This window comes from Nelumbo nucifera, chromosome 2 (genome assembly GCF_055504915.1).
Source record: "Nelumbo nucifera cultivar China Antique chromosome 2, China Antique-T2T, whole genome shotgun sequence".
Classification (NCBI taxonomy): domain Eukaryota; kingdom Viridiplantae; phylum Streptophyta; class Magnoliopsida; order Proteales; family Nelumbonaceae; genus Nelumbo; species Nelumbo nucifera.
In genome coordinates, this window is record NC_142650.1 from 16,875,683 (window position 1) to 16,902,269 (window position 26,587).

Below are 26,587 nucleotides of genomic sequence, written 5' to 3' on the forward strand. Positions count from 1 at the left end.
AATAAAAGAGACCTTGTTTTGTGAAAAAAGCACCTAAGCCAAGTAGGTAGTTAAGGATTTATGTGCATTGATGCAAATTTATGATTGTTTATATTTGCTTTGTTGGTTGCAATATATCTTTTGGTAATATTGTAGCTTGCAATATTACATATTGTTACTCGTGTCTCTCTCTCTCTCTCTCTCTGTCCCCCTTAGAATTAATGGTTCAACCACTTTTGACCAAATTGTTGTTTTCCTTGCACAGTATGGACTGCAGCTACACCTGGTAATTGAGTTGGGCTCAGATCAATGGTTCAATCACTCGAATCAGCTAATCTTTGACCAAATCAATGTTTTTTTAATAAAAAAATATAGAATTTAATGATCTGGGTCAAACCCAGGTTTGAAAAGAGGTTACCTGATGGCGACCTGTGATCTATTGACTGTTCGAGAGGGTTGGGTCAGGTCACCTAGTCCGGGTCACTAGATAATGGACCCTAACCCGCTTTTTCCAAATTGGATTGGGTTCGCAGGTTGGATCGACTTTTTTACCAGGCCCAACTACAATTTGAAATAAACTCTACGGAGTCGGGTATGCTGACCACAGAGTGGGCACATCCTGTGCACAAGACACTATAGCTAGACGGAGGGGCCGGGTGCCGGGTGCAAGTCCACTGGCATTCATTAGACGGAGGGGCTGCCTTTTCGTGGGTTTGAAGTTTGTACCAGACCTCAAAGGGAGGATGCTGGGTGAGCTTCCAAAAGACAAAATTAGGCAGTTCGATTGGGTCAAATTTGAACTTTGAGGCATACCGTACTGAAGAAGTGAAGATCTTGAGGAATACCATACTGAACTTTGAGGCAGTTTGAAGTCCCATAAGCATTTTCAACAAAGGACATTTTGTTTATAACATCACAACGTTAATTTTATTTATAACATGGTAGTTAAGGTGCTATTGTACTCTTTTTTTTTTTGGGTACTAATGTGCTATTGTACTCAGAACTATGGAACAGGGCACGCTTCGATATTCCAGATTTCCTTGGCATACTGCATTATTGTCCTGTCACTGCTAAACTTGCCACTCCCAGCGGTGCTCAATATGGACATTTTGAGCCACCTTTTCCTATTCCTGCAGGCAAGTAAACAATTTCAAAGGGTTCAAAAGTCATTCAAATGGATTTCCATCATCAATTCGACTAAGCTTGTTGGAAGATGTGACAACTGGAATAATAAATAACCTGTTTAGAAAATGGTGCTCGAGTTAAAATAGAAATTCAAAATGGTGCTCGAGTTAAAGCACTGGATATCCTGATTTTATCCTCCCAAAACCAAGATACCTGACACTCAAGCTACTACTAGGGTATGGATTTTTATTCGAGTTGAAAGGTCCAATTAGGACTTCATAAAATTTTCCAAAGGTATTTTGGCCAATATGCATGGGGTAATGGAAAGTGACTTGTTAGTTTTAGCCTGTTTTCACTAGGAATCCCCTTGTAAATATTTATGTCCCCCATTTGGACTTTTGCCTAGATGTTTTTTTGGTAGGCAAATAGGCTAGATAATGGGAATTAGAGTACCCCCCATATCCCTAAACCCCCAACCTAGATGAAGGCTGGACTCTATCCCATGTCTCCACTACAACCAACGAGAGACTTTATGATGCAGGAGCTGAAGAGTCAAAATTGGAATTTTATGATATTTCATGTATTTCTGTATTTTTGGACATTAGGGGTATTTTTGTCATTTTTGCAAATTTTTGTAGGGTTTAAATTGTCTAGTTATATTTTGCTTGTTTAAAATTTCAGTCATTGCATAAGTAGGATTCAGGTTAGTTTGAGTCCTACTAGGATTGTTGAGTCTAACAGTTTGACTCCTAGGACTATTATGAGTCTAACAGTTTGACTCCTAAGATTATTATGAGTTTAAAGTCTATAAATATGTATGGACGTTTTATACAAAGGTAATGAATTAAATTGAGTTTTCTTCTGCTTATGCTAGCTATGGTGAGTGATTCCCATGCCCTAGAGTGATTCTAAGCACCCTGTGAGTGATTCCGGGTATTTTCTCTCTTCGTTCTCTCCCTATTTTCTCTCTTATACCTTTAAGAAGCCATTACAGACATTGACAGCCAGTCAGCCATAAAACTCTCATCAAAAAGATCATTCAACATTCTCTAAGAACTAGAACTGAGCTGGTCCTACATCAGTTGGTATCAGAGCTAATGGTTTATTCACTATGTTCTCACAAAGTGACTAATTCGATAGGCCTAGGGTATCTTCTAGACAATCTTACAGGCTTAGAATCAATGATGATTGGGTTTCTGAACCATATGAAGGGTCTTTGGTTGACTTATTTGAGAAGATGGTGGAAGAAAACAGATTTAATAATGTTGGCTATGGGAGCAAGGTTTTCAAACATGTTAGAAGAGAAAGGGAAATACCAGATTTCAAAGGAGATGATGACCCACAAGCATTCTTTGATTGGGTTGCTGAACTAGAACAATAAATTGATTGGCATGATATGCTTGACAAACAAAGGATTAGATTTGTGTGCATGAATCTGACGGGTCATGCTAAAGTATGGTGGAGAACTCTTGAGCAATGACTAGAAAATAGAGGCGATGATCCAATTAGTACATGGGCAGAGATGAAGAGGTGTTTGCAAGAAAAGTACATCCCACTAGACTTTCATGATGATCTATATATGGAGTTGACTAATTTCAAGCAAAAGAAGCGGTAGGTTACAACAAAGAACTTGAAGTCAATGGGAAGAAGGTACAAAGTTGAAAAGAAAGTAGATGATTCCTTGCATGTTGATGGTTATCCCAGAGTTGAAGTTGGGGATGAAGCTAAAGAAGAAGAATTTCAAGATATAGAAGTTGTAGATATTAAAAATCAAGAAGGTGCAGGCCACGCAAAAATAGAAATTGTTGGAGTTTCCAACACCCACGATCAGCTTGAGGTTACTGATCAAGAAGAAATAGAAGTGGAGCAAGTTAAGGAAATTCATGTGCAAGATACAAATGTGCTGATTGTAGTAGATCCTAGTATGGAAGTAAGTGACCTTATGTTGCAAGATCAACTAGAACTAATTCAAGAATTACAACATGACATAGCACAAGTTCCGCCAACATCAACAATGGAAGGAGTCCTAGAGTATGTTGAAGAACCAAGGATAGCAAAACACATAGAGATGGTGATTCCTAAGCTAGAAGTTGAAGGAAAAGTTCCAAATGTTGCAGTTGAGAATTTGGATAAGCGAGGGGAAGATTCATCACAAAGGCTAGTTGATGAATTAAATGTTCAAGAAACTAATGTTATTGATGATTTAACAAATATGGTTATGAAAGGTAGTGTTTCAGAAATATGTTTCTTTCAAGATCCTTTTCTAGTTCTATGTGTGGCCTCTACTCTGGAATCCAAGCATGTAGCTGTGGGAAGTCCTACTCCTTTTGTAATTGGGGCATATCAACTTTTCATCCTCAAGTTCTTCAAAACTTGAGGACGAGTTTTTTTCAACCGGGGGAGAATGATGCAGGAGCTGAAGAGTCAAAAATAGAATTTTATGATAATTTATGTATTTCCGTATTTTTGGACAGTAGGGGTATTTTTGTCATTTAGATTTTTTTGTGGGGTCCAATAATATGGTTTAAATTTTTTAGTTACAGTTTGTTTATGTTTAAAATTTCAGAGTTATTACATAAGTAGGATTAGAGTTATTGAGTCTTCTTTGAATTGAAATAGGATATGACAGCTTAGTTTGAGTCCTCAAAGGCAATGAATCATATTGCGTTTTCTTCAGCTTATGCTAGCTATGGTGAGTGATTCTAGGCACCCTGTGAGTGATTCCAGGTATTTTCTCTCTTCTTTCTCTCCCTATCTTCTCTCTTATACCTTTAAGAATCCATTACAGCCATTGACAGCCAGTGAGCCATAAAACTCTGATCAAGAAGACCATTCAACATTCTCTAAGAATTAGAACTGAGCTGGTCCTACATCACTTTACCAGTAAGCTAGCTGGTACCTTTGACTTTTCCAGTTTGTAAATGTAAAATGTGTGATTTTAGCTATTTCTTCATAGATGCATTGCCATTAGGCAGGCACATGATGATGGTGCAACATTAGCACTATTTTCCAGCAGGTGGTGTCTCTGTTTCACAACATCCATTTTAAAATAACCTGCAATGTTGGGGGCATGGATACTTTACCAACTCAAGAAAACATCAGCGGGCCACCTAAACTTGCATTTTGGCAAAACCTGAAAATACTATTCTTACCTTTTGATTACTTGGTTATTAATAAATTCAGAACTGAAAATAGATCAACTAATTAACGCTTTAGGGGGGGTGTTCAACAACATGGTTGATTTTGTTTTTGAAAACAAAAACAACAGCCATATCAGCAAAACTGTATTGTTTTTGTTGACATGACAGTTGTTTTTGTTTTCAATAACAAAACCAACCATGTTTTCGAACACCCCCTTAATGTCTGATAAGAAAAGGAACATCCATTGCGGTTTCCAGTTAAAGAAGATTCAAGTGCATGCACCAAACTGTAAATGCATGATGCCATATGCATTAATTCATGCACCAATGGAACACTGGTAAAATAGAGGAGGAATGCGGGATGTTGTTATTTCTTACTTGTAAGCTTCATCAACTCGTGCTTGAGCATCCATATAACTTGGGAAGTCTTGACCAACCAGAAAATAATCACCACGCCCATAGCCAGAGTTGCCCTCCAAGGATTCAAGGAGTAGATTATAATCATAACTTCCAAATGCACCACTTCTTATAAATTGTTTGGCCTCTTCAAACCGTGGATCTGGTTTGAACTGTAAAAATAGAAGCTATGACTAAACCAGATAAAGGAATATGAGAATGTTCAATAGAATGCAAGGAATGTTAATTTAAGATGTATTACTAAGATGCATGGCATGGTGCTCCCCTCACTACTATTGTGTAGTGAAAGGATCCAAAAGCAAGATATGATATTGTGTTTTCAATTTATACAACCCTAAAGAAATTCTAGTAATGGGTCCAAGATTTTTGTAAACCTGTAACAAACAATGGACATGCAAATTACTTATGCAGTCTTTGATTTGCAGGAGTGGAATAGATTTGAATTCCATTTCTGCCTCAATTCCACAGAAATGAAATCACTAGCCCCTGACAAGATTTCCAACTCCACTAAAACATGAAATTCGTGTACATGCTTCAGTGTTTCTATGAATTCCATGATGCCAAGAAAAGTGCCCAAACAACAGTTTTCAGAGATTTGATGGGGTTTGACATATCCAATTCCACCTCAAGATGTGTGTACCTAACATTTGAACATGGAATTGGGATCAATTCCATTTCCAAATCCACTTCAATTTAAAGAACCAAAAACAGATTTGTGGTATCTGTTCTGCTTAGTTACATTGCACCCAAGTTTGACACCAGAAATCCTATGTTGATTTTACCAAACTTAAGGTTATATAACAACCCCTCTTGAATCTTGGCAGAAATGAGTCACAAAATCTCTTGAAGGTTAACACCAGAAAATTATTGCCCTTGGATGAAGAAAAGTTGTTCCCTCAATTACGAATAATAAAAACATTTAGGGATGTTCTTTTACTTCCACAAACTAAATGAAGGTAACTATGTAATGTTACCAGACATTTTGGAAAAATTGCAGCACATTACCAGTCCATTTTCTCTCTCCTTGCGTAGCCTTGGAACTTCATTTGCTTTTGCACCAAAAAGGAAGAAATTCTCCTCACCAATCTCCTCCCTGATTTCAACATTAGCCCCATCTAATGTTCCAATTATGATGCAACCATTGAGTGAGAATTTCATGTTGCTTGTACCACTTGCCTCCATGCCCGCTGTACTGATGTGCTGTGACAACTCACTTCCTGGGATGAGCATTTCAGCTACAGATACATTGTAATTTGGAACAAAAACAACCTGAAAACATGTGGGAATTAGAACAAATTTATCCCAAGGAGATTATCCATCTAATGTAAAGCTCAAAGGAAAATAAATGAACAACTGAAGACATCAAATTGGCAAAGATGTGCCATAACATATGGTCCTAGGTGTATGACTTGATCAATCTTTCCATCCATTTACATAATTATGGAATAGCCTCTGACCTCAACAAATAATAGACATCAATACAAGTACAATTACTTGGTTTCCTTACCATTACCAGAGGCATCATTAACTTTTTCTCTGGTGGCTTAACCTATGGAAGAAGGATAATCCCTTTGGATGAAAACCTGACCATGTTGAACAATGTGCGATATTCATATTCCACATGTGGATACTCACAAAAATTCAATACCAGTCTCTTGTTTTCAACTAGAAATATCCTATTTTGGACAGTAGGTACTACATAATGCATATGTGGCATAATTACAGTGTCCAAAAAGTTAATGTATAGTTCAGTGCCTACTATACTCAACAATGCCCTAATCTCAATATTTTGTCAACAAGAATGCAAACACAACAAAAAGATCGGTAAATGCACATGGTATGGCGAAACAAATTGGTAAATATGGGCACATATGTGGAATAAAGATTTTGGCGTACTTAATATATATGCCTTGTGGCATTTTTGAAGATCTATAATATTGGTGCATTGCACATTTCTTATGAAAATTCACACATTTCTGTACTAATGAAAAATGCACTTCTATATGCTGATGACTCAGTAGCTGAGATGGTCACTCAGCATCCCTCTGAATATGGAGGCATGGGATCAAACCCATGTAACTGCAGGCTCTCTGTGGTAAGGTCAGTGGACCTCACATGCACCCTGGTTTGTCCCCACCCATGTGTAATATGCATGGGATCAAACCCATATGTAATATGTGATACCAAGAAAAAATACTGTTCTATATGATTCAAAAATTCAAAACTAAAATGAAGTAATTGCACTTGACATGACATCCAAGGCACTGCTAGTAAGTGGACAGTGTCATTACCTAGAAAAGATTCACTTCCAGTAAAAAATGAAAACAGGTTCATTTCTTAACATTGAAATCAATTTATTTGAATGGTTTGATAACAACTGGACAGTTGATCAAGGCTGAGTTAACTATAATGTCATAGGAACTCCATATTTCATTGCACACCTGCCCAGTTGGTAAGCCATGTCTTGATCCAGAATGCCCAACTGACGTGCTGCTCGGTCAATTTCTTATATTCCTAGTAACATATATAAAAACGAATCTTCTATTTCGCAAAATCAATAAGCATAGGTGGCTGATTGGTTGATATTTTTGGTGATGGATGACCGACCAGTTTAACAGAAAAAGAAACGTATATTGGGTATTTGTGATTTATACTTCTTTCACCCCTAATTAACAGCATAGCAAAATCCCTCTATAGGGGGAAATGATTCATGTAGCCAATCCCATATAGTTGGGATAAGGCATGGATGATGATGATGATGAGGGGGGGGAGATGTTTCTATTCTTTGCAATAATAAATCAGTAGCTGCTCGTATTGTGGAAATATCAGTTCCATCATTTTCAGGTGTAGGATGTAGATCACTCCATATAGGGGCAATTTCTTGGTGCAGTGGAAAAATCCTCGTCTGGCAAGGAAGAAAATGTGGGTTAGAGGTGAGAGCAGCCACTTTGTGCTACAAAATACCGAAGTTTAGGTCCATGTCTGGTCTAGCCCTCCCAAGATCCTGGATAAATCAGTACCATCATTGGGTAATGACCTTTTATGTTGATCACTCCATATCTACTCTTAGCATGCAACGTTCTAATACTTGCACTTGTGGCATTGACGTGTAAAAAACTAATTGAATTTCAACATGGTCAATAATATCAGAGAAATAAAACTAATTCTGAGAATATATTCAAATCAAGTTGCACCTTTGCAGTCACAATGTAAGCAGATTGTGCTCCATGAAAGCCAATGCTATTACCTTCAAGTATTTGTTGACGTCCGGGTCATTGTTGACAACAGCCCCCACATCATTCACCAGTTTGACTATTCTCTTAGCATTTGTATATGTCGCAAATGCTTTTCCTCCAAACATGATGGTTCTTGCTGTTGTCTTTTTCCGTTCTTCAGCATTCATCTCCTATGAAACATGTTTAAAGACATGCATTTAAGTTGCAGCCACCAAAACAGTGTAACATGTACCTATCAAATCTCAAGCAGAATCTCTATTGTCTTAAATGCAAATGTAAAATTCATTGGCATGTTTATATAGAATCTCTTTCAATAATTCAATAATGAAAATATTGGTTTTTATCATTGGAAAAACATAGTCAAGGAAAGAAACTTGGCAAATTAGCCAATCTTGACATTTCAGAATGAGAATATTAACCTAAAATAAGGCATTTCAAATAACCAATAATTTAACCGGAATACAATTACAAAAAAAAAAAAGAATGTATCATATGAAGTGAATTTGAATTTCTTTGTATGTCTGAAATAAGTATAGAAGATGAACATACAACTGCATCATAAGGCATACAGTGAAAAATATTATGCATTTGGCAACAGTACACGGATTCTGTAAGAGAAATCCAGAAACAGATCCATTGACCAGGGTAAATCTATCCACAAAATGTTTTCATAATACCATCTATAAAGATGTATTGTAAAACCTACTCAGGAGATGTGGTAGGCTGGACCCAATCTAATCAGATGACATAACAGTCAAATCATTTATATATATATATATATATAATCTAAAAATCAGTTGTATTTTTTCTGATGGTTCAATGAGCCAGTGAACCATCAAAAGAATACTCCATCAGGTTATTTAGGGTTAGGAACAATCAGGTTGATTTTTTTTTGAAGCAAAGGTAACTTTTTATTGAAGAAGAAACAAACAGAAGATATTCTAAATGGGAATGACATTGGATCCATTAGAAGATACATGCCTTGGATGTGTTTGTTGAGTCTTGAAATTTCATTCATTCATTGTTAATACTACCTAAGCAACATGATAAAAAAATTGCATTTAGATAGTTGGGACTATTGTATACCTTTAGCTTCTTGTATCTATATACTGCACCCAGAATGTTCAGCAGCTGTCTCTTATATTCATGGATGCGCTTAACTTGTATATCAAAGAGGCTATTGGGGTCAATAGATACACCTGTTACTTGCAATACATATTGAGCCAAAAGACGCTTGTTAGCCATTTTGGCAGATGCCCATTCAGCATGCAATTCTTCATTGTCTGCAAACTGTCGCATAGAGGTCAGTGGTTTCATGACATACAATGAACAAATGTTGAGAAATGAGGAAAAAAACAAACATGCTTTGTTAATCTTTTAAATAAATACTTGACGAAGATTGGAAAGGAGGTCAAGGTCAGTAATCCATCGATCAGTCTTTAACCATTTGGTGATTATACTACTAAGCTCAGGGCTGCAAAAACGGAGCCATCGGCGAGGAGTGATCCCATTGGTTTTATTCTGGAATTTCGTGGGCCATATAGAAACATAATCTGCAAACAACTCTGCCTTTAAGATATCACTGTGTAACTGAGCCACACCATTTACCTACATAAAGACGGGCATAGATAAATTATTGTCAAATTCAGACTCAAGTCAACAGCTAATATGGCAATAAAATAGAATGAAGTATAAAATATGAAAAAATAACAAATAAAATAGATGTGATCTTTTTTTGTAATCGACAACAAATAAAATAGATGTGATGAAGTTTAGGAAAAATTATGGTTAGACATGACCATATTACAAATTCTTGTCAATTTCAGTTCAGACTAAGTCAGGAGCTAATATGACAATAAAATAAAGTGAAGAATAAATTTTAAGAAAAAACAAATAAAGTAAATGTGGTTTTTTTTCTGTAATCAATAACAAATAAAATATATGTATAAAATGAGTACTTACTACTAGGTTTCTTTTCTAATGACCAACCTTTTTTCTGCCATGTGGATAGATGATATAGCCAATCCACATCATCTATTAGATAGGAGACCCTTTGCATTAGCCATACCATATTTCTCCCCAAATCAACACCAGCTCCATCTTATTTATTATTGGAACTTTCCCAGAACGATATTATTAGCCATCCAAGTTTCAACTTCTACTAAAAAAAGGCAGGAAAAGGCTGTATACTTGTGCATGAGAACTTTGGCCTCTTTCCCTTTTTTGTGAACTAATACGATATGTATGCACCACTTAACAAAAAGCAGAAAATAGTTTAAAAATGTGCTATTACAAGGGCTTCTGAGATGATACTTTCCCCAAGGGAAAAGGCTGGGCCCTTTTGGGCCCCGTCATGTTGTCTCATGGAAGAACCCTGGATCATTTAAGTCTCTTCTCTAGATGCTCAGCTGACAAACCCATGTCAAACATACAAATAAGCATACAAAGCTTGTGCTGCCATAGCAATGCGGCTTATGTTGTTGCTTGTTGAGCATACGTATTACAAATCAACCTTCTCCATGTAATTAGACGGTAATGTGGAACTGAGGGCTATATGTTAATTTAAGGTTATTGGTTGATTGAGAAAGAAATGCTGTTATCTTTGCACAATGGACCTTTTTGTTTGGATCTTTTTGAAATGCAGAGCATCAACAAAATCGGGAGAAAGAGGAAGGTCAATTACACTAATTGAAATGATAATAAATGATTGTCTTACCGTATGTGAAGATACCACACACAAATTTGCCATCCGCACAACTGGCTTTTGGGGATTATTATCCAAGATGCACATATTAGGGAGCTTACTCTCAAGGTCCATTCGAGTGGAGCGTATCATGGCCATAAACTGCAAGAATATTCAAAAGATAAGGAATACAAAAAATCCCAAGATCACAATATCCAAGCATATGCGACTGAAGTATCCTCAACTACAGTACCATATGGTATGTTGTCAAATCAAACTACCAAGTCCTGACTAAATTTCATTTGTAGTATGGTTTTGAAGTCTTCTATTTTTCATATGGGTTTGTCAGAAATTGGACTGAAGATGCAAAAAAATCATCAATGAAGCAATAAATGATCAAGATTTTGGTCAAGGACTCAAAAGGATGTTTTCCCAAGCAAATTATTTATTTGGGCTTGGAAAGCGATGTGAAATGAAATGATTTTGGTCAACACCATCTAAAATGAATCCGCTCAGTTTTTTCATTTTTGGAAATGGTAACTTCATTCATAAATAACAATTAAAATACATCTGTCACACACCCAGAAATGAATCCACTCCCAGTTGTTAGTATAAAAACAGAACAAAAAATATATTGAAGTGTCAAGAATTGAACCCGTTTCAGATTGCAGCTGTGTGGGTTCAAATACTATGAAAAACTAGAATGATAAAACTGCACATAGTGCTGAACAGGCTATAGGGCTGCAAATGGATTGGATTGAATTCAGATAAGGGTATATCTGAATCCAATTTGATAAGAATTTGAGAGATCCAAATTTGATTCAATATCCAAATGATATGTAAAACATGGATTTGAATTCGATTCATTTATTCAATTTGATTGGAATGTCAATGAATTTGTACAAAATTAGCATAAATATAAAACAAGAAATATATACTATAAATAGAAAAGTTAGGTTTGTCTAAATCCCAAATCCCATTTAATCCTAAAGAATTTTAATACTGCAAAAAGGTGATTTATATACGTAAATATAAAATTGGATTGGATCCTAGCGAACTGAATCAAGCAACACCCAAATTTGATCTGATTAAATAAATAGATCATATTTTCAGATCCAATTTGGTCCAATTATGACAAAAAAAATCCAAATCTGACTTCGACAATTTGGATTTGAATTTGAATCAGATTAAATCTGACCCATTTGCATCCCTAGCAGACTGTAAGTCGCTAGATTTTCTCTTGTTTTTGTTCTTTTTATCCATATTTTTAAGGTAATTGAAGTTTGACATTCCACAAATATATTTCTTTGAAATAAGAGAGAATGTGGTTCTTAGAAATTGAGCTAAATGACAATATGACATGGTGAATCAAATATTAACGGTGGCATTAGTTTCTCAAATAAAATTCTGAGATTGAACAGGGCACAAGTCCTTGTGCAAGGGAGGAAGGAACTTTTCCCTTCTTAGACCTGTATGAAAAGAAAATAGGTTCTCCTTTAATAGCCTTTTCCCTCAATTATTGTCTTGTTGGCTACAACATTCATTTGTCTGTTTTGATTGGATTAAAATTTTGCAAATATTATACGTCAGATAGGGCATTTATTCATGGTGACTATTGCTCATATTAAAGCTCATGTATGAGTTTTTCTTCCAATTAACTGGGAATAATATCATTTTTTATGAATCCTTTGGTTCATTTTCTGGTGATGGTTTTTAGAAGTATTCTATTAAATTTTAATTTTACTCAAGTCAAATTAACTGATTTTTACAAGTGATAGAGAAAATTCTCATTACTTGAAATTTGAAAACAGAGAAGAGGGAAAGGTTCCTTAATATAAGATGCAGCTACATAGGATTTCAAAGAGCAGCTAGAAACAATATTTGCAGTAGATTTTACACTTGGCTTGTAGTGTTTTATTTTCAATACATATGGATGTTGTAAGATCACTGTAAGTAGTCTTTTTTAGTTATATTTGAATGGCCTTTTGGACTTTAGTTCATCTGATACGAGAATTATTAGCAGAATTTAGATCATCACCCTCCATTTTCCAATAGATTTTTTTTTCATTGGTCTCTCTCTAAGAAGCCTATGCTCCAATAATGATCAAGAAAACCTTATCAACTTCTAGCTTGATAGTGATCCGACTGGACCTTTATTTTTTGCATCACATTATACACAAGACTGGATACATGGAAGAAATAGGAAAGTGTTAAAAAGGCTTACCCTCTTATCAATTTCTTCTATTATCTCCATGTGACGTGGTAGAAGCTTCTGCATTACAGATTGTGACCATTTCTCCAGTGCTTCTGGGAGGACTGTGTGATTAGTATAAGCAATGGTTCTGATTCATAAAAATACTTTGTTAGTCTATGAGCAAATAATAACCATTACATCAGATGTTCCCAAAAACAACCCAAGATGAAATAGCAATAGGAGGACTTAGTAACTTAGATACTTGGAAAAGGACATTAGCACCAAGTAATGCACCTTTTTGTGATATCCCAAGCTTCATTCCAGCCAAGTCCTTCATTATCCATTAGTATTCTCATCAATTCTGGAATTGCAAGAGTAGGATGTGTATCATTTAGTTGTACTGCAACCTTGTTAGGGAATTCAGACCACTTCCATGCTCTCTTTCCCTCCCTTCTCTCCTTAAATCTGAAAATGATGTCCTGTCGATGGTTGTATGTTAGGAATCAACTAGCACCACAGTGTACATAAATTTATGGCTAAACATATATATGCAGCATGAAACTCATGAACTACAAAATCAATCTCTATTAATGCTAAAATAAACAAGGGTTGTGCCTTTCTACTGAAGTTATCAACTTGTTAGAGCTAGCCGAATAAGGGTAGATTAGTGATTTTATTTAGTTATGTGCTTATGTGGCAGTTCTAATAGAGACTTCCTGTCCCATACTTAAGTGGGGGCAGTTTAGTCATTGTACAATTAATTAGAGACTAATCTACGTTATGGTCGACTGATAGAGTTTATCTATCAGATTTGACTGCTCTTGTTCTTTCTTCTTCTTCTTTCTCCCTTTCTCTCTACTGGTCCGAACTGCTTAAACACAGCTGTTAAAACATGGTATCAGAGCCATAAACAAAGGAGAAGAAGGCTGTGACTTCAAGGTTTCCATCCTGCAACTTCAAGTTCTCTCTCCTCCTTTTCTCTTCTTCTCTGGGCTGCAAATCTGAGGTACACAGTCTGATAGCTGTGGCATCTGTTATTTATTATTTTAGGACTGCTGCAATCACTATTACAAGTATTAGGAAGGTGCGGCAGCCCTAGGATATCAGCCTAATACTGCTGTCACCATGTGTGACAGCCCTAGTCATGTGGTGGTGTTTACCCTCTACTGAACAATTTCAAGAGGGTTTGTGTGTGGTTGCTTGAGTTGTTGCATTGCTGTCGTGGTGACTAATATTTCTGGGTTGTTAGTAGTGGTGTGAACAGAAATTTTTTTTTGTGTGGTTGCTTGAGTGTTGTGTTGTTGTAATGGTGACTAATATTTCTGGGGTGTCAGTAGTGGTGTGAACAGAAAAAAAAAAAAAAAAAAAAAAAAAATTGTGTTAAAAGAAGTGGCCGAATACCTCAGCCTAGTAGCTTTCATCAATGCTCTAATCTGGACGGTAGCCGAATCTGGTTAAAATATCCAGTTCTTAACCTGAATGTTAGTCTACATCAAGTTGTTGATTGTGACTAGTTGTGAGATTGTTATCAGTGTGCTGTCGTGTTGCCTTGACAGCAGTATTTGGTTGGTGACTGAGGGTTCAGCATTAGAGATAACAGTGGGGGACATAATGGCAGCAACAGGAGATGGTTCTAGTGATCAGAAACTGAGTGTGATGATCCCCTCTGACTATCTAGGTGTGCAGATGACTTCCATTAAACTTAATGGTGAGAATTATGTGCCATGGGCCAAGTTAGTGAAAGTTTTCCTCAAGACAAAGAGGAAAGTGAAACATGTGAAGGAAGATAAACCATCAGCTGACTCTCCAGGGTTTGATGACTGGGAACAGGAAGATGCCTAAATCATGACATGGTTATGGAACAATATGGAACCCAAAATAAGTGCCAACTTTATGTTCTTAGATACAGCTAAGGGCATATGGGAACATGCCAAGAAGCTTTATTCTGAGCAGGATAATACTACAAGGGTATATCAGCTCTATCAGGAGTATTTTGATCTACAGCAAGGGAATAAAACCCTAGAAGAGTATTATGTCAGTATGAAGAACCTCAGAAATGAACTCAATGTCTATCATCCCCCCACTCCAGATGTTAAGGTTCAGCACTAACAGAGGGAGCAACTAGATGTCACTAGGTTCTTAGTGGGGTTGAAATCAAAGTATGAACTAGTTAAGGCCCAAATATTGGGTGGCTCTACTCTTCCTACACTTGAGGAAGTTTTTGCACGGCTTCGCAGGATTTCTCTGGGATCTACAGAGAATCCCACACCGTCTGACAGATCAGCATTTGTGATAGCCAGAGGAGGCGGACGTGGTACTAGAGGGGGAGGACATGCTTCCCGAGGAGGTCATGGTGGTTCCATATTTGGCCGTGGTGGTGGTCGTGACTTAGGGGGAGGCCAGGGTAAAGGGAAAAGTAACTCTACTAGGAAGCGTACCCACTATGGCAGGGACGAACATTCAATGAATTTCTATTATGATCTCCATGGCCCACCTTCTACATGGGCTAATCATGCAGTAGCTGGTGGGGTTGATGTCAGTGATAACCAACAGCCAGATCTCACACCTTCCACATCTACATCTATTTCCGGGAAGGAGATGATGAGTGTACCGGTACCACGCGATGAGTATGAGAGGTTCCTCCGCTACTTCACAACATACTACAGCCACCCTTGCACACTTAAGTATAGCTTGTCTGGCATCCAAACCCTCTCCCTGGATTATTGGCTTTGGAGCCTCTGATCACATGACCGGGACTCCATGTGTGTTCTCTTCTCTCTCTGAAACTTCCACATCTCAAACTGTTACCCTTGCCAATGGTTCCTCTCTCCCATTTGTGGTGTTGGTAATGTTGACACGGCTTCTCTTTCTTTATCATCTGTTCTATATGTACCTAAATTTCCATTCAATCTTATGTTAGTCAGTAAATTAACTAAGACCCTTAATTACTCTATTACATTTTTCCCTTCTTTCTGTGTTTTTCAAGATCTCAAGACGGGGAAGAAGATTGGTGGGGGGCATGAAGCCGATGGATTGTATTGCCTTGACGGTGGTGGATCGTCAGTTGCACTTCAGACTTCACTCACTCCTCTACAATGGCATTGTCGGTTGGAGCATCTATCTCTCAAGGCACTCAAGATATTGGTTCCGTCTTTGAGTCATTTGTCGTCTTTACAGTGTGAGTTGTGTCAGTATGGGAAACACCGTTGGGTTCCCTTCAGTCCTAGAGTTGATAGTCGTATGTTGAGTCCTTTTGCTTTGGTTCATTTAGATGTTTGGGGTCCGATTAAAATAGAGTCTTATAATAGTTACAAGTATTTTGTCACTTTTATTGATGATTGTTCAAGGATGACATGGATTTATTTAATGAAAGAAATGAGTGAATTATTTTCCATTTTTCGAAAATTCCACGCTGAATTACGTACACAATTTGGTGTTCCAATCAAAGTTCTTCGTTCAAATAACAGTTGTGAATACTTTCTTACTTCCTTTCAATAGTATTTAGAATAGCATGGCGTCATTCATCAAACTTCATGTGCATCCACTCCTCAACAAAATGGGGTGGTTGAACGAAAGAACCGTCATCTCCTTGAAACTGCTCGATCTATTCTTCATCATATGAGTGTTCCTAAACGATTTTGGAGTGATGTTATGCTTACTACTTGTTTCCTTATTAATCGGATGTTCTCCTTCATCCTTCATGGTCGGTCTCCCTTTTCTATTTTGTTCTCCACCATGTCTCCCTTTCCATTAACACCCCGGGTCTTTGGTTGTGTGCGTTTTGTTCAAAATCTGAGTCCTGGGATAGACAAGCTGGATGCACACTCTATTAAATGTCTTTCTTGGCTACTCTTGGACCCAGAAAGGGTATGTGTTACAATCCCATTACTTGGAAGTTCTATGTCTATCCTGATGTCACCTTTTTTGAGTCTACCCCCTTCTTCTCGAGACCTGAAGTATCGGTATCTCCACCTTTGCTTCCTCTTCCTCTTCCAGTCCGTGATCCCGTTCCGGTTGTTCCAATTGGGGTTGACCCTTCACCTCCTCCAATGCAAATTCCTATTGAACAGCCACCGATCTGGCACGTCTGTACTCATAGACAGACACAGGCTCCTCCTCTAGCTTCTACCTTGTTTGCGGATCCTGTTGTTGCTCCTTCCCCAAAACCTTCAGGACTTGATCTTCCCATTGCTTTACGGAAAGGTAAATGTAGTTGTACCCTCCATCCCATTTCCAATTTTGTTTCTGTCTCTCGCCTTTCTGCTTCACATCGCCAGTTTGTTTCATTGTTGTCATCTATTTCTATACCTAAGAATGTCCAGGAGGCTCTTACCTCACCTGTGTGGCAACAGGCAATGGAGGAGGAACTCTCTGCCCTTCAGCATACTCAAACGTGGGAGCTCACTACTCTTCCTCCCAGTAAACATGTTGTGGGTTGTAAATGGGTGTATACTGTTAAATACTTGCCGGATGGTAGTGTGGAGTGTTTGAAGGCCAAACTTGTTGCTAAAAGTTACTCATAGTTGTATGGGGTGGACTATATGGAGACCTTCTCTCTAGTGGCTAAGATTGGCTCCGTTCGTGTCTTAATTTTCCTGGCAATTATGTATGATTGGCCCTTGTTTCAACTTGACATTAAAAATGCCTTCCTTCATGGTGACCTTATGGAGGAGGCATGTAAGGAGCAACCACATGGGTTTGTTGCTCAGAGGAAGGATGGTAAGGTGTGCAGACTGAAAAAGGCAATTTATGGGTTGAAACAATCGCCTCGTGCTTGGTTTGGGAAGTTTAGTGAAGTGGTGAAGAATTTTGGAATGAAACAATGTCAGGTTGACCACTCAGTGTTCAGCTATGATTTAGAAGCCGAAAATATTTTATTAGTGGTCTATGTGGATGATATTGTCATAACTGACAGTGACAAATTGGGGATTGATAAACTAAAGGTCTTTCTGTAAAACCATTTTCAAACAAAAGACCTTGAGAAGTTGAGTATTTCTTGGGTATAGAAGTTGCCAGATCAAAACAAGGTGTAAACCTGTGCAAAAGAAAATATGTTCTTGATCTATTGGATGAAACATGATTGTTAGGTGCAAAACCGACTGAAACTCTCATGAAACCAAATGCTAAGTTGAGCAGTGATACAGGGGAAGATACAGACGGTTAGTGGGGAAGCTGGACTATTTGACTATCACAAGACCAGATATCTCCTTTGCAGTTAGTGTGGTGAGTCAATTTATGCAGAATCCTCAGATACCTCACTAGGATGCAGTTCTTAGAATTGTAAGGTACCTGAAAGGAGCTCCACACCATGGGTTATTGTACAAGCCAGGAGGAAGACTTGAGGTAATTGGGTATATAGATGTAGATTGGGCAGGCTCAGTGTCGGATAGAAGATCTACTACAGGTTACTGCACATTTCTTGGAGGAAATCTGGTGACATGGAAGAGTAAGAAGCAGACCATTGTGGCAAGGAGTAGTGCTGAAGCCGAATAAAGAGCCATGTCACACACTACATGTGAATTAGTATGGCCGAGGAATCTCCTACAAGAAATTGGATTCTCCATGGACAGACCTATGAAATTGTACTGTGACAATCAAGCTGGACTCCACATCTCATCTAACCCTGTTTTTCATGAGAGAACAAAGCACATAGAGATTGATTGCCACTTTGTGAGGGAGAAGGTCCTTACTGGAGAGATAAGCACAAAACATGTGGGCTCAAGTGATCAATGGGTAGATTTGTTTACAAAAGGCTTAAGCTCAGGGAGAATGAACTATATATGTAACAAGCTGGGATTATATGACATATATTCTCTAGCTTGAGGGGGAGTGTTAGAACTAGCCAAATAAGGGTAGATTAGTAATTTTATTTAGTTAAGTTATGTGCTTATGTGGAAATTCTAATAGAGACTTCCTGTCCCATACTTAAGTGGGGGTAGTTTAGTCATTGTACAATTAATTAGAGACTAATCTACATTATGGTCGACCGATTGGTTTGAACTGCTTAAACACAACTGTTAAAACACAACTAATGCAAGAAACTTGAATAGTCATACCTGAAGTGAGGCACTGCAAAGGAAATATTGTTGCTTCAGTCGTAAAAGCTTTCCATTTTCTGTAGTATCTCCAGGATATAGAACTGCACAAATCTGTAGTGGCAGAATGTGATACAACTTCATCAGGCAATCAAACGGTACAGACATGGGAATGGACACCCATAACCAATGCCAAAAAACATATCATGGAATTAATAATTGACAAGTTGCAATATAGGTTACACAATAGTTTGTGGAAAAGAAGCAACAAATTGCAAGTAAGAGAAAGGAGCTTAGGCTCAGTTTGCAAGGAGTACAAATACAAATATGTACAGTACAAATGCATACAAAATAAAAAGTTTTTACACTCTACAAATTTGTATATGTACTCCTTCCAAATAGAGCCTTAGTTATACTAGTTAAGAGCCAACATATATGTATGTATAAAAAAATACAAGCTAACTTTGCTATGATACCCAAGGATTTAAATATCGATACGATATTGGTATTGGCCAGAGGGAATACGAGATACGCTACAACTAAACCCATACCTCCTGAATCATGCATATCAGAACGATGCGCATTCGTATCGACCCGTATTGCGTTGGCCGCGGACCGATACACGCCAATACAAAGACGTGTTCGCACTTCGCGGTTTGCACTCGACACTCCCAGGTTCGTGTCCATATTAAAAAATGGAGCTCGTGTGATTTGAACCCAGGCCACCAAATGTCTAAAGACTCTAAACCTTAAGCGCAACCTTAAACCAATAAGCCAACTTTCAACTCTCGATAATAAGTGAAATGAAATACCTTTTACTTAAATTTCACATGCAATCTAAATAATATTCAGAATTAGTATTTTGTAAACTAAAAAAATTAATATTCAGAATTAGTATTTTGTAAACTAATGGAATAAATAATTTCTCAAATCCACAATTATATCAAAAAGTGGTTTTTAATTTCAAGAAATTTATACAAATAAAAATATTAATAATAGAATAATTATTTTAATACTTAAAATTTATAAATTTGAGCATGATATGTATCTTAACATTTTTATAAATTAGTAATTAATATTTTAATTTGCATTAAGTAACAACATATTTATTTTTTACAAAAATAAAAATATTGTTTAGAAAATACTTGGGAATATAATATAAATTGAATTTGTCAAATAAACTAATATACATTTATATCAAAAGATGATTTTTTATCTCATAAAATTTATGGAAATAAAAATATTAATAATGGAATAATTATTTAGTAGTTAAAAATTATGAATTTGCATATGATATGTATCTTAAAAATTTTATTATGTTTGATATGTTTTAAGTTAATATTATATATTTTTATAAAATTTTAATTGATATTTAATTACATTTTATAATAACATGTTTATTGTTTACAAAAATAGAAATATTGTTAACTAAATATTTGAGAATTAATTCTTAGTTGACTTTTTGGCTAATATTAAAAATTAAAAATATTAAAATAGAAAATAATCAATATAATAATTCACATATAATCATTTTTCTGTGTATCCATATTTTTCGTTCATATCCATGCGTTTCCAAAGCATATCCATATCCGTATCTAAGTGGTCCAATACGATACTCGATACTGATACGTTAATCATTGATTATATCAAAGGTCTAGCTTTTTGGAAAATGATATTAACCTGCTGAGCTCTAGAATGAAACTGTGCAGCAGACTCATACTGTCCATCATTAAACTGAAATAAGTTAAAATCTTCTGCTCCAGCTTTTGCATCCCAAAGACGAAGACTAATAGTGTTCTTGGTCTTGTATCCAGGAATGGGCACATCATAGGCCAATGCTTGGATAATTTCTCCTTCAACCCACTTTCGACTGTCAAGCAATTAAAATGAAAGGCATCAAGAAAGAATATAAGGATGTTAACACCTCTTAAACTAAAGGTTGGGAAGAAAGCAAAGTGCAATATGAGTATAAGAAAGGAAACAAATCCAACATTCTTTTGTTGCTTCAGTATAAAACAATTAAAGTTCCCATAACAGAGGATGTGAAGATCTGTTTGACAGATAAACAAGTCATAATACTTACGATCCACTAGGAGAGACCTCAACCTGACCAAAAAATCTAATAGGAAACATGACATCATGCCGGACAATTTCCCAGGGACTGAACTTCTGCAGAAAGCCCATCAGAAATTACCGGGGAAGTTATAAATGAAGAAAAACCAATTGATTGCTGAGGATTCTAATTCAAATCAAACCTCAAGCCAATCTTCAGCAGTTTCTTCTTGACCCTCCTTGGTAATTCTCTGCTTGAACAGTCCATATCTGTACCGTAAACCATAACCCCAAGCAGGCAAGTTCAAAGTTGCCATCGAGTCCAAAAAGCATGATGCAAGCCTTCCCAGACCACCATTCCCAAGGGCTGCATCTTTCTCCTACAAAGATGAACCTCATATTAACTGTCGTCATTCTGAACCTTGGATTGATCATAAACACATCCCACAATCTGTCTATACATAAATTGCATTGGTGAATGCAGAATGGAACCAATATTGGTAAAAGAACTGTGTCATGGCAATGCAGCTTGTGGTTTTACTAAGGAATTAATCACAATAAGTAAACAATAGATCATGAATAATTATGATACATGCCAATGCCCTCTTGCTCCACTGGCACATAGCATCCTCTCATGGGAGGTCGTATGTTCCAATCCTGTGGGGAATTCCTAGTAGGTAGAGCAGTTGCTAGTTTTGTGGACACCTCAAATTGGGGAAAAAAACAGAAAGAAAACTACAATAACTATAAAATGATTCATCAAAAACCCCAGGTTCTAAATATCGACATGGGCCGATATGCCCCTGTGTCGGTACATTTTTTTACGTTTTATTTATTTTTTTCGAAACCGGTTCAGAGGGGTCGGTTTAAGGCCCGGATACCCTCTGAACCGGTGGCTGACCCAATACAACCCCTAGAGGGACGTATCAGTAAGCAATCGGCACGATACATATCGGCCAATACGGGCTGATACGTATCGATACTTTGAACCTTGCAAAAAACTAGACAGGTAGAATTTTCACAAAAAGGAGGAAGGCACCCAAGGAGTTGAAAATCTATTGGTGCCTGGTGCCTATTAGGATTCTCCATAACTTGACGAGAAGAGTTTCACGACATTGATTTGAACTGAATTGGACCAGAAATGGAGACCTGACCTTATGAATCAGTAATTATACCATATTTAGGAGGTAAGAAGGCATATTTAACAGAATGGAAGACAAATATGAGAAAACAGATAAAGGATTTTGACAATATGAATACATAATAAGAGTTATAGAAGGCTAGATACCTGTTCAGCTATGTTCTCCATCTCATGACCCAACTTAACCAAGGCCTCAGCATATGCGTTTTGGATGTTCAAGTTTCCAATTGCATTGGTCAAAGCTCGTCCTTGAAGATATTCCATCGACAGGTAGTAAGTTTGCTTTGGATCAACTTTATGAAAATGTAAGTAAGTCTCGTTCCATTGCTGCAGAAGTTGAATAATGGAGAGACTGAATTCCCATTAGAAAACCTCAAGCAAATTAAACAAGATATTGGGAGATATTCAGTAAAAGTCAAGCTTCTATTGATGAGGTGCTGAATAACAAAATGCCTACCCTTTCTCCAGTCTAGGCATCTCTAGTATACATAACTATGTAGCAAATAAAAAGTTGACATGAGATTGTTATTTGTCTACTAACACTTCGGGCATTATGCTCGAGATCCTACTTTAGATTCTGAGATATTTCTTGATGCTTAGAATGCAAAACCTGCTATATATGATTCTAATACTAGATTGCAAGAAATTAGCAGTCAATCAATTAATCTGTCTGGCTTCTAGCAGTCTTACCTGTATCAGGCGATCTCGGACGCTCTCTGCTGTTGCATAGTAGGCTTGCTCTCTGTCAAACTTGAAAGGAGAAAAGTGAGGACTATAACATGCATGATAACTAATATTAGACGCAATCTTTGATGATTCTTCTGCCAAGGGATGTGCCTCCGCAGGAACTTTTGCAGTTCCAGGAACAGAACCTTCGGTTTTTGTTGTGGTTGCCATGCCAACTCAGGAAACTGCTTTTCCGAAACTGCTCACAAAGAAAAAAAAAAAAAAAGAGCAAATAAACAAAACTGCCGTTAGTTGACTACCATGTGAATTAAAACTACCCTCATAAAAGCAACATATAAACTTTAGAAATTTTAAACGAAATAACTAAAAATATCCTCTTTTTACATCTCAAGAGCTTACACGAATTAAGAAGATACGGATAAAGGTTTCAACAAAACGAACTTTTTGAATCTGAAAACGAAGCTGCAATGACTTAAGCGAATTTGAGTTCAAGAATGGAAACCATTTTATAGATGGGAGAAACGTAAGTAACTCAGAAAATCACCTTTGGGGAGAATTTGAATTCAGGAAGGGAAACAAAGCTGTAATGGCTTAAACGAATTTGAATTCAAGAATGAAAACCATTTTATAGATAGGAGGATGGTAATTAACTCAGAAAATCACCTTAATCACCTTTAGGGGGGATTTGAATTCAAGAATGAAAACGAAACTGCAACAGCTTAAACAATTTGAATTCAAGAATGAAAGCCATTTTATAGATAGGAGAATGCTGATTAACTCAAAAAATCACCCCTTTAGGGGGGGAATTGAATTCAAGAATGAAAAAGAAGCTGTAATGGCTTAAACGAATTTGAATTCATGAATGAGAGCCATTTTATAGATAGGAGAACGGTCATTAATTCAGAAAATCACCTTTAGGGGAGTATTATCTTAATTACCAAAAAGTTAATTAACAGCAAGTTGACAGCTGGTCAACTGATTAAAATAGCAAAAACATGAGAAAATAAAAGGAAGAAAGGAACTAGATGAGAGAGAGAGAGAGAGAGAACTCATTGATTTTTTTTTTTAGTTTTCTATAGAAACGACTACATAGATAACTAAGGTGAATTTTAATTGCAGTTGAAACGGGAAAAATCAGATAAGTATCTCAAAAGACAGATCCTGTCCGAATAGGAATCCAGAAACCGCTACTTCAAGCAAAAATCCGTAAGAATAAGAATTGACTCAAAATGTTCATCTCCAACGAAGAAAAATCGTTAATTTCCATTAACAGATTAAATAGTCAGATAATTGGAAGCCCATCAAGTTCGATTGAGTATCAGAAATGTAAAACAAGGAAAGGAAATGAATCAAGAAAATCAGTCATACTAAGACTTACCCACCAAGTTGTTCAAGCGCAGTTCATGGAGCAGAGTACTCTTCTTCTTCTTCTTCTTCTTCTTTTGATAAGTAAGAGTACTCTTCTTCGGAGCGAGTATTTATTACTTGATCGAAAAAGAGAAGCTCGACACCTGGAAAATCATCTCACGATACGAAACAGATACCATACACGTGAATGCAACTCTATCTAGAAAAAAACATACATCCGTCCTCTGCTTAGCCAACGATTTGTATGAAAAGTAGAAGCGCCGTTTCAACTCTTACACCCGAGCGATTAACTTTGGTTTAAATAAAAATAAATAAAAAAACGGACGGACGGACGAGAAGGAGAGGTTAATGGGCAACTAGAAAAGACAATTTAGAGAAGATATTTCCAGACATTTCAAAGTTTTCAATCAAGGAAGAGCCGAGGTGGAGATTAGTGTCTTTGTTTGGTTCTATTATTCTAAGAGGAAGTGAGGAGTGAAGACGACGCAAACGATGGTAATCTAGTATATTGAGATGAGCGCTGGAGATGAGAATGGAGAGGGGAGAGGGGAGAGGGGAGAGGGGAGAGGGGAGCGGGGAGCGGGGAATCGTCCAGACGAGACGAGCTAAGAGCGGGTCTCTGAACTCTGATATCTCCTGGAGAAGGACACGTGTGAGGCTTTGAACGAGTGAGGAGTACGATGAGCCGATAGCCAAGGATACTAAAACTCGGGTCGCTCGTGACTGAAGCCGGAAGGATGTCTGAGTCAGGTGACACGTATGATAAACCAGAAAAGGAAAAGGCGCGAACCGCCGATTGACGAATTGGGAGATGCGAGCGTAAATGCGAACTGCTGAGATACGTGGCGACTTTCGCTAACAAGCCTTGAGGCACGAGGCCATATTTTTGAGGCGAGGCTTACGAAGCCTCGGAAATAATGATTCACCTTTTTAAAATTAAAGCTTAACAGTTAACATGGTGGATAGGGTTAATTTGGTCATTATAAATCAAATAATACCAAAGGACAACGTGAGTAATTTGTTTAATGGTCCCTTTGCTTGGCGTTTTGAGCGGAATCCGAATCATAATATCTAGAATCGGATTTCATTTGTTTTTAAGGTCCGTTTGGTTTAATTAATACTCAGAATCGGATTTCACAAGAAGAAAAAGAAGAAAAAAAGGGAGAGATAATAAGATAAAAAAGACAAAATGATAGGGAAGAAAGTAGGGGTGAGCATTCGGTTTATTTGATTAAAAACTGAATTGAATAAGTCAAATTAAAAAATGAAAACTGAATCGAAACCTAATTATAGAAAAACTGAAATAATTAAAACTAATATTTTTTGTTCGGTTTTTTATTATTTCGATTAAAACTGAATTTTAATAATATATACTCTATTATTATTATAACATATAATATATTATATATTATGAAATCAAATTTTATTTTATTATATATTAATATATAAATATAAAATATATTATATTTTATATCTTACATATTATATAAAATATATATTGTATATTATATATAATAATAGAAAGTTTGGTTAATTCGATTAATCGAAATTCTAATTTTAAAAATTGAAATCAAATTAACCAAACTGATTTAACAAAAAAACGAAAAACCAAACCCAAAAACCGAAATCAAAATTTTCGGTTGAAGAGGAAGAGAGGACCAAAAGGAGATAAAGAAAATAAAAGAAGAGTAATAATGGGAAAAAGGCATGTGAAATGTTGGGTGAAGGTTGGCTCGGCAACCAATTGGCAGCTGCTGGGCGACTAGTCTTGCCTTGCCAAAAACGGTGGTCGACAGTGGCTGACGTTGGATGGAGGAATGCTTGTGAAAGTTCAAACTTTTGATCAAATAGGAAATGGATGCTATTTTTCAAAAAAAATAAATAAATAGAGAGAGAAAGAATGAGGAGTACACTCCAGGGGTAGAATGGTCATTTCCCCGTATGGGAAAAATCTCATTCCGCCTAGAATGGATTGATAATCCCATTATGATAAACCAAACGACTGGAGAATTGGAAGAATTCAGCAACTTATAAGCACAAAAAGAACCAATCAAATATCTTATGCCTCAGTTTGGAAGGAGTACAAATGTAAATATGTATAGTATAAATACATACAAAATATAAAGTTTTACATTCTACATATTTGCATTTGTGCTCCTTCCAAACTGAGCCTAGAGTTATTTAAGGGAAGAATTCTTGAAGGTGCAAATCAGATGAATAAGAGGAAAAGAACATAAAGAATTTAGGCTCAGTTTGGAAGGAGTACAAATACAAATATGTAAAGTGCAAGCCCTTGTATTTTATATTATTTTGTATATATTTGCACTGTACATATTTGTATTTGTACTCCTTCCAAATTGAGCCTAAGTATTATATAGTTGAGAATACCTTGGATTGAATGGTTGTATATAAAAAAGGAGTATTAGATTAGGTTTCGTTAATGGTCAAACCTCCCAATTCATGCTTCAATTTCCCTATATTGTCTCATCGGTAATTTCTCCGATTTACTCTTGACTAGGGCTACATGTCA

At 36.7% G+C, this 26,587-nt stretch overlaps 1 protein-coding gene across 5 annotated transcripts; it reads right to left on the bottom strand.

The window, feature by feature from the left end:
* Positions 1 to 834: 834 nt before the first annotated feature.
* PHS2 (alpha-glucan phosphorylase 2) lies at positions 835 to 24,661 on the bottom strand. Of its 5 annotated transcripts, none has more exons than XM_010258379.2 (16): positions 24,068 to 24,661; positions 22,693 to 22,927; positions 22,150 to 22,329; positions 21,065 to 21,241; positions 20,893 to 20,978; positions 20,490 to 20,679; positions 18,831 to 18,923; positions 13,069 to 13,253; positions 12,805 to 12,922; positions 10,614 to 10,742; positions 9,287 to 9,505; positions 8,984 to 9,187; positions 7,909 to 8,067; positions 5,667 to 5,930; positions 4,623 to 4,813; positions 835 to 1,109 (listed from the first exon to the last, which is right to left on the bottom strand). In XM_010258379.2, exons 2-16 carry the CDS (start codon positions 22,897 to 22,899, stop codon positions 983 to 985), a joined length of 2,529 nt encoding a protein of 842 aa, XP_010256681.1. In that variant the 5' UTR covers positions 22,900 to 22,927; positions 24,068 to 24,661; the 3' UTR covers positions 835 to 982. The 5 variants fall into 5 exon arrangements, with proteins under 5 accessions (XP_010256681.1, XP_088753575.1, XP_088753576.1 ...); XM_088897449.1 differs by having other exon boundaries at positions 24,072 to 24,246; XM_088897450.1 differs by having other exon boundaries at positions 22,150 to 22,354; positions 24,072 to 24,137.
* Between the last annotated feature and the right edge of the window lie 1,926 nt (positions 24,662 to 26,587).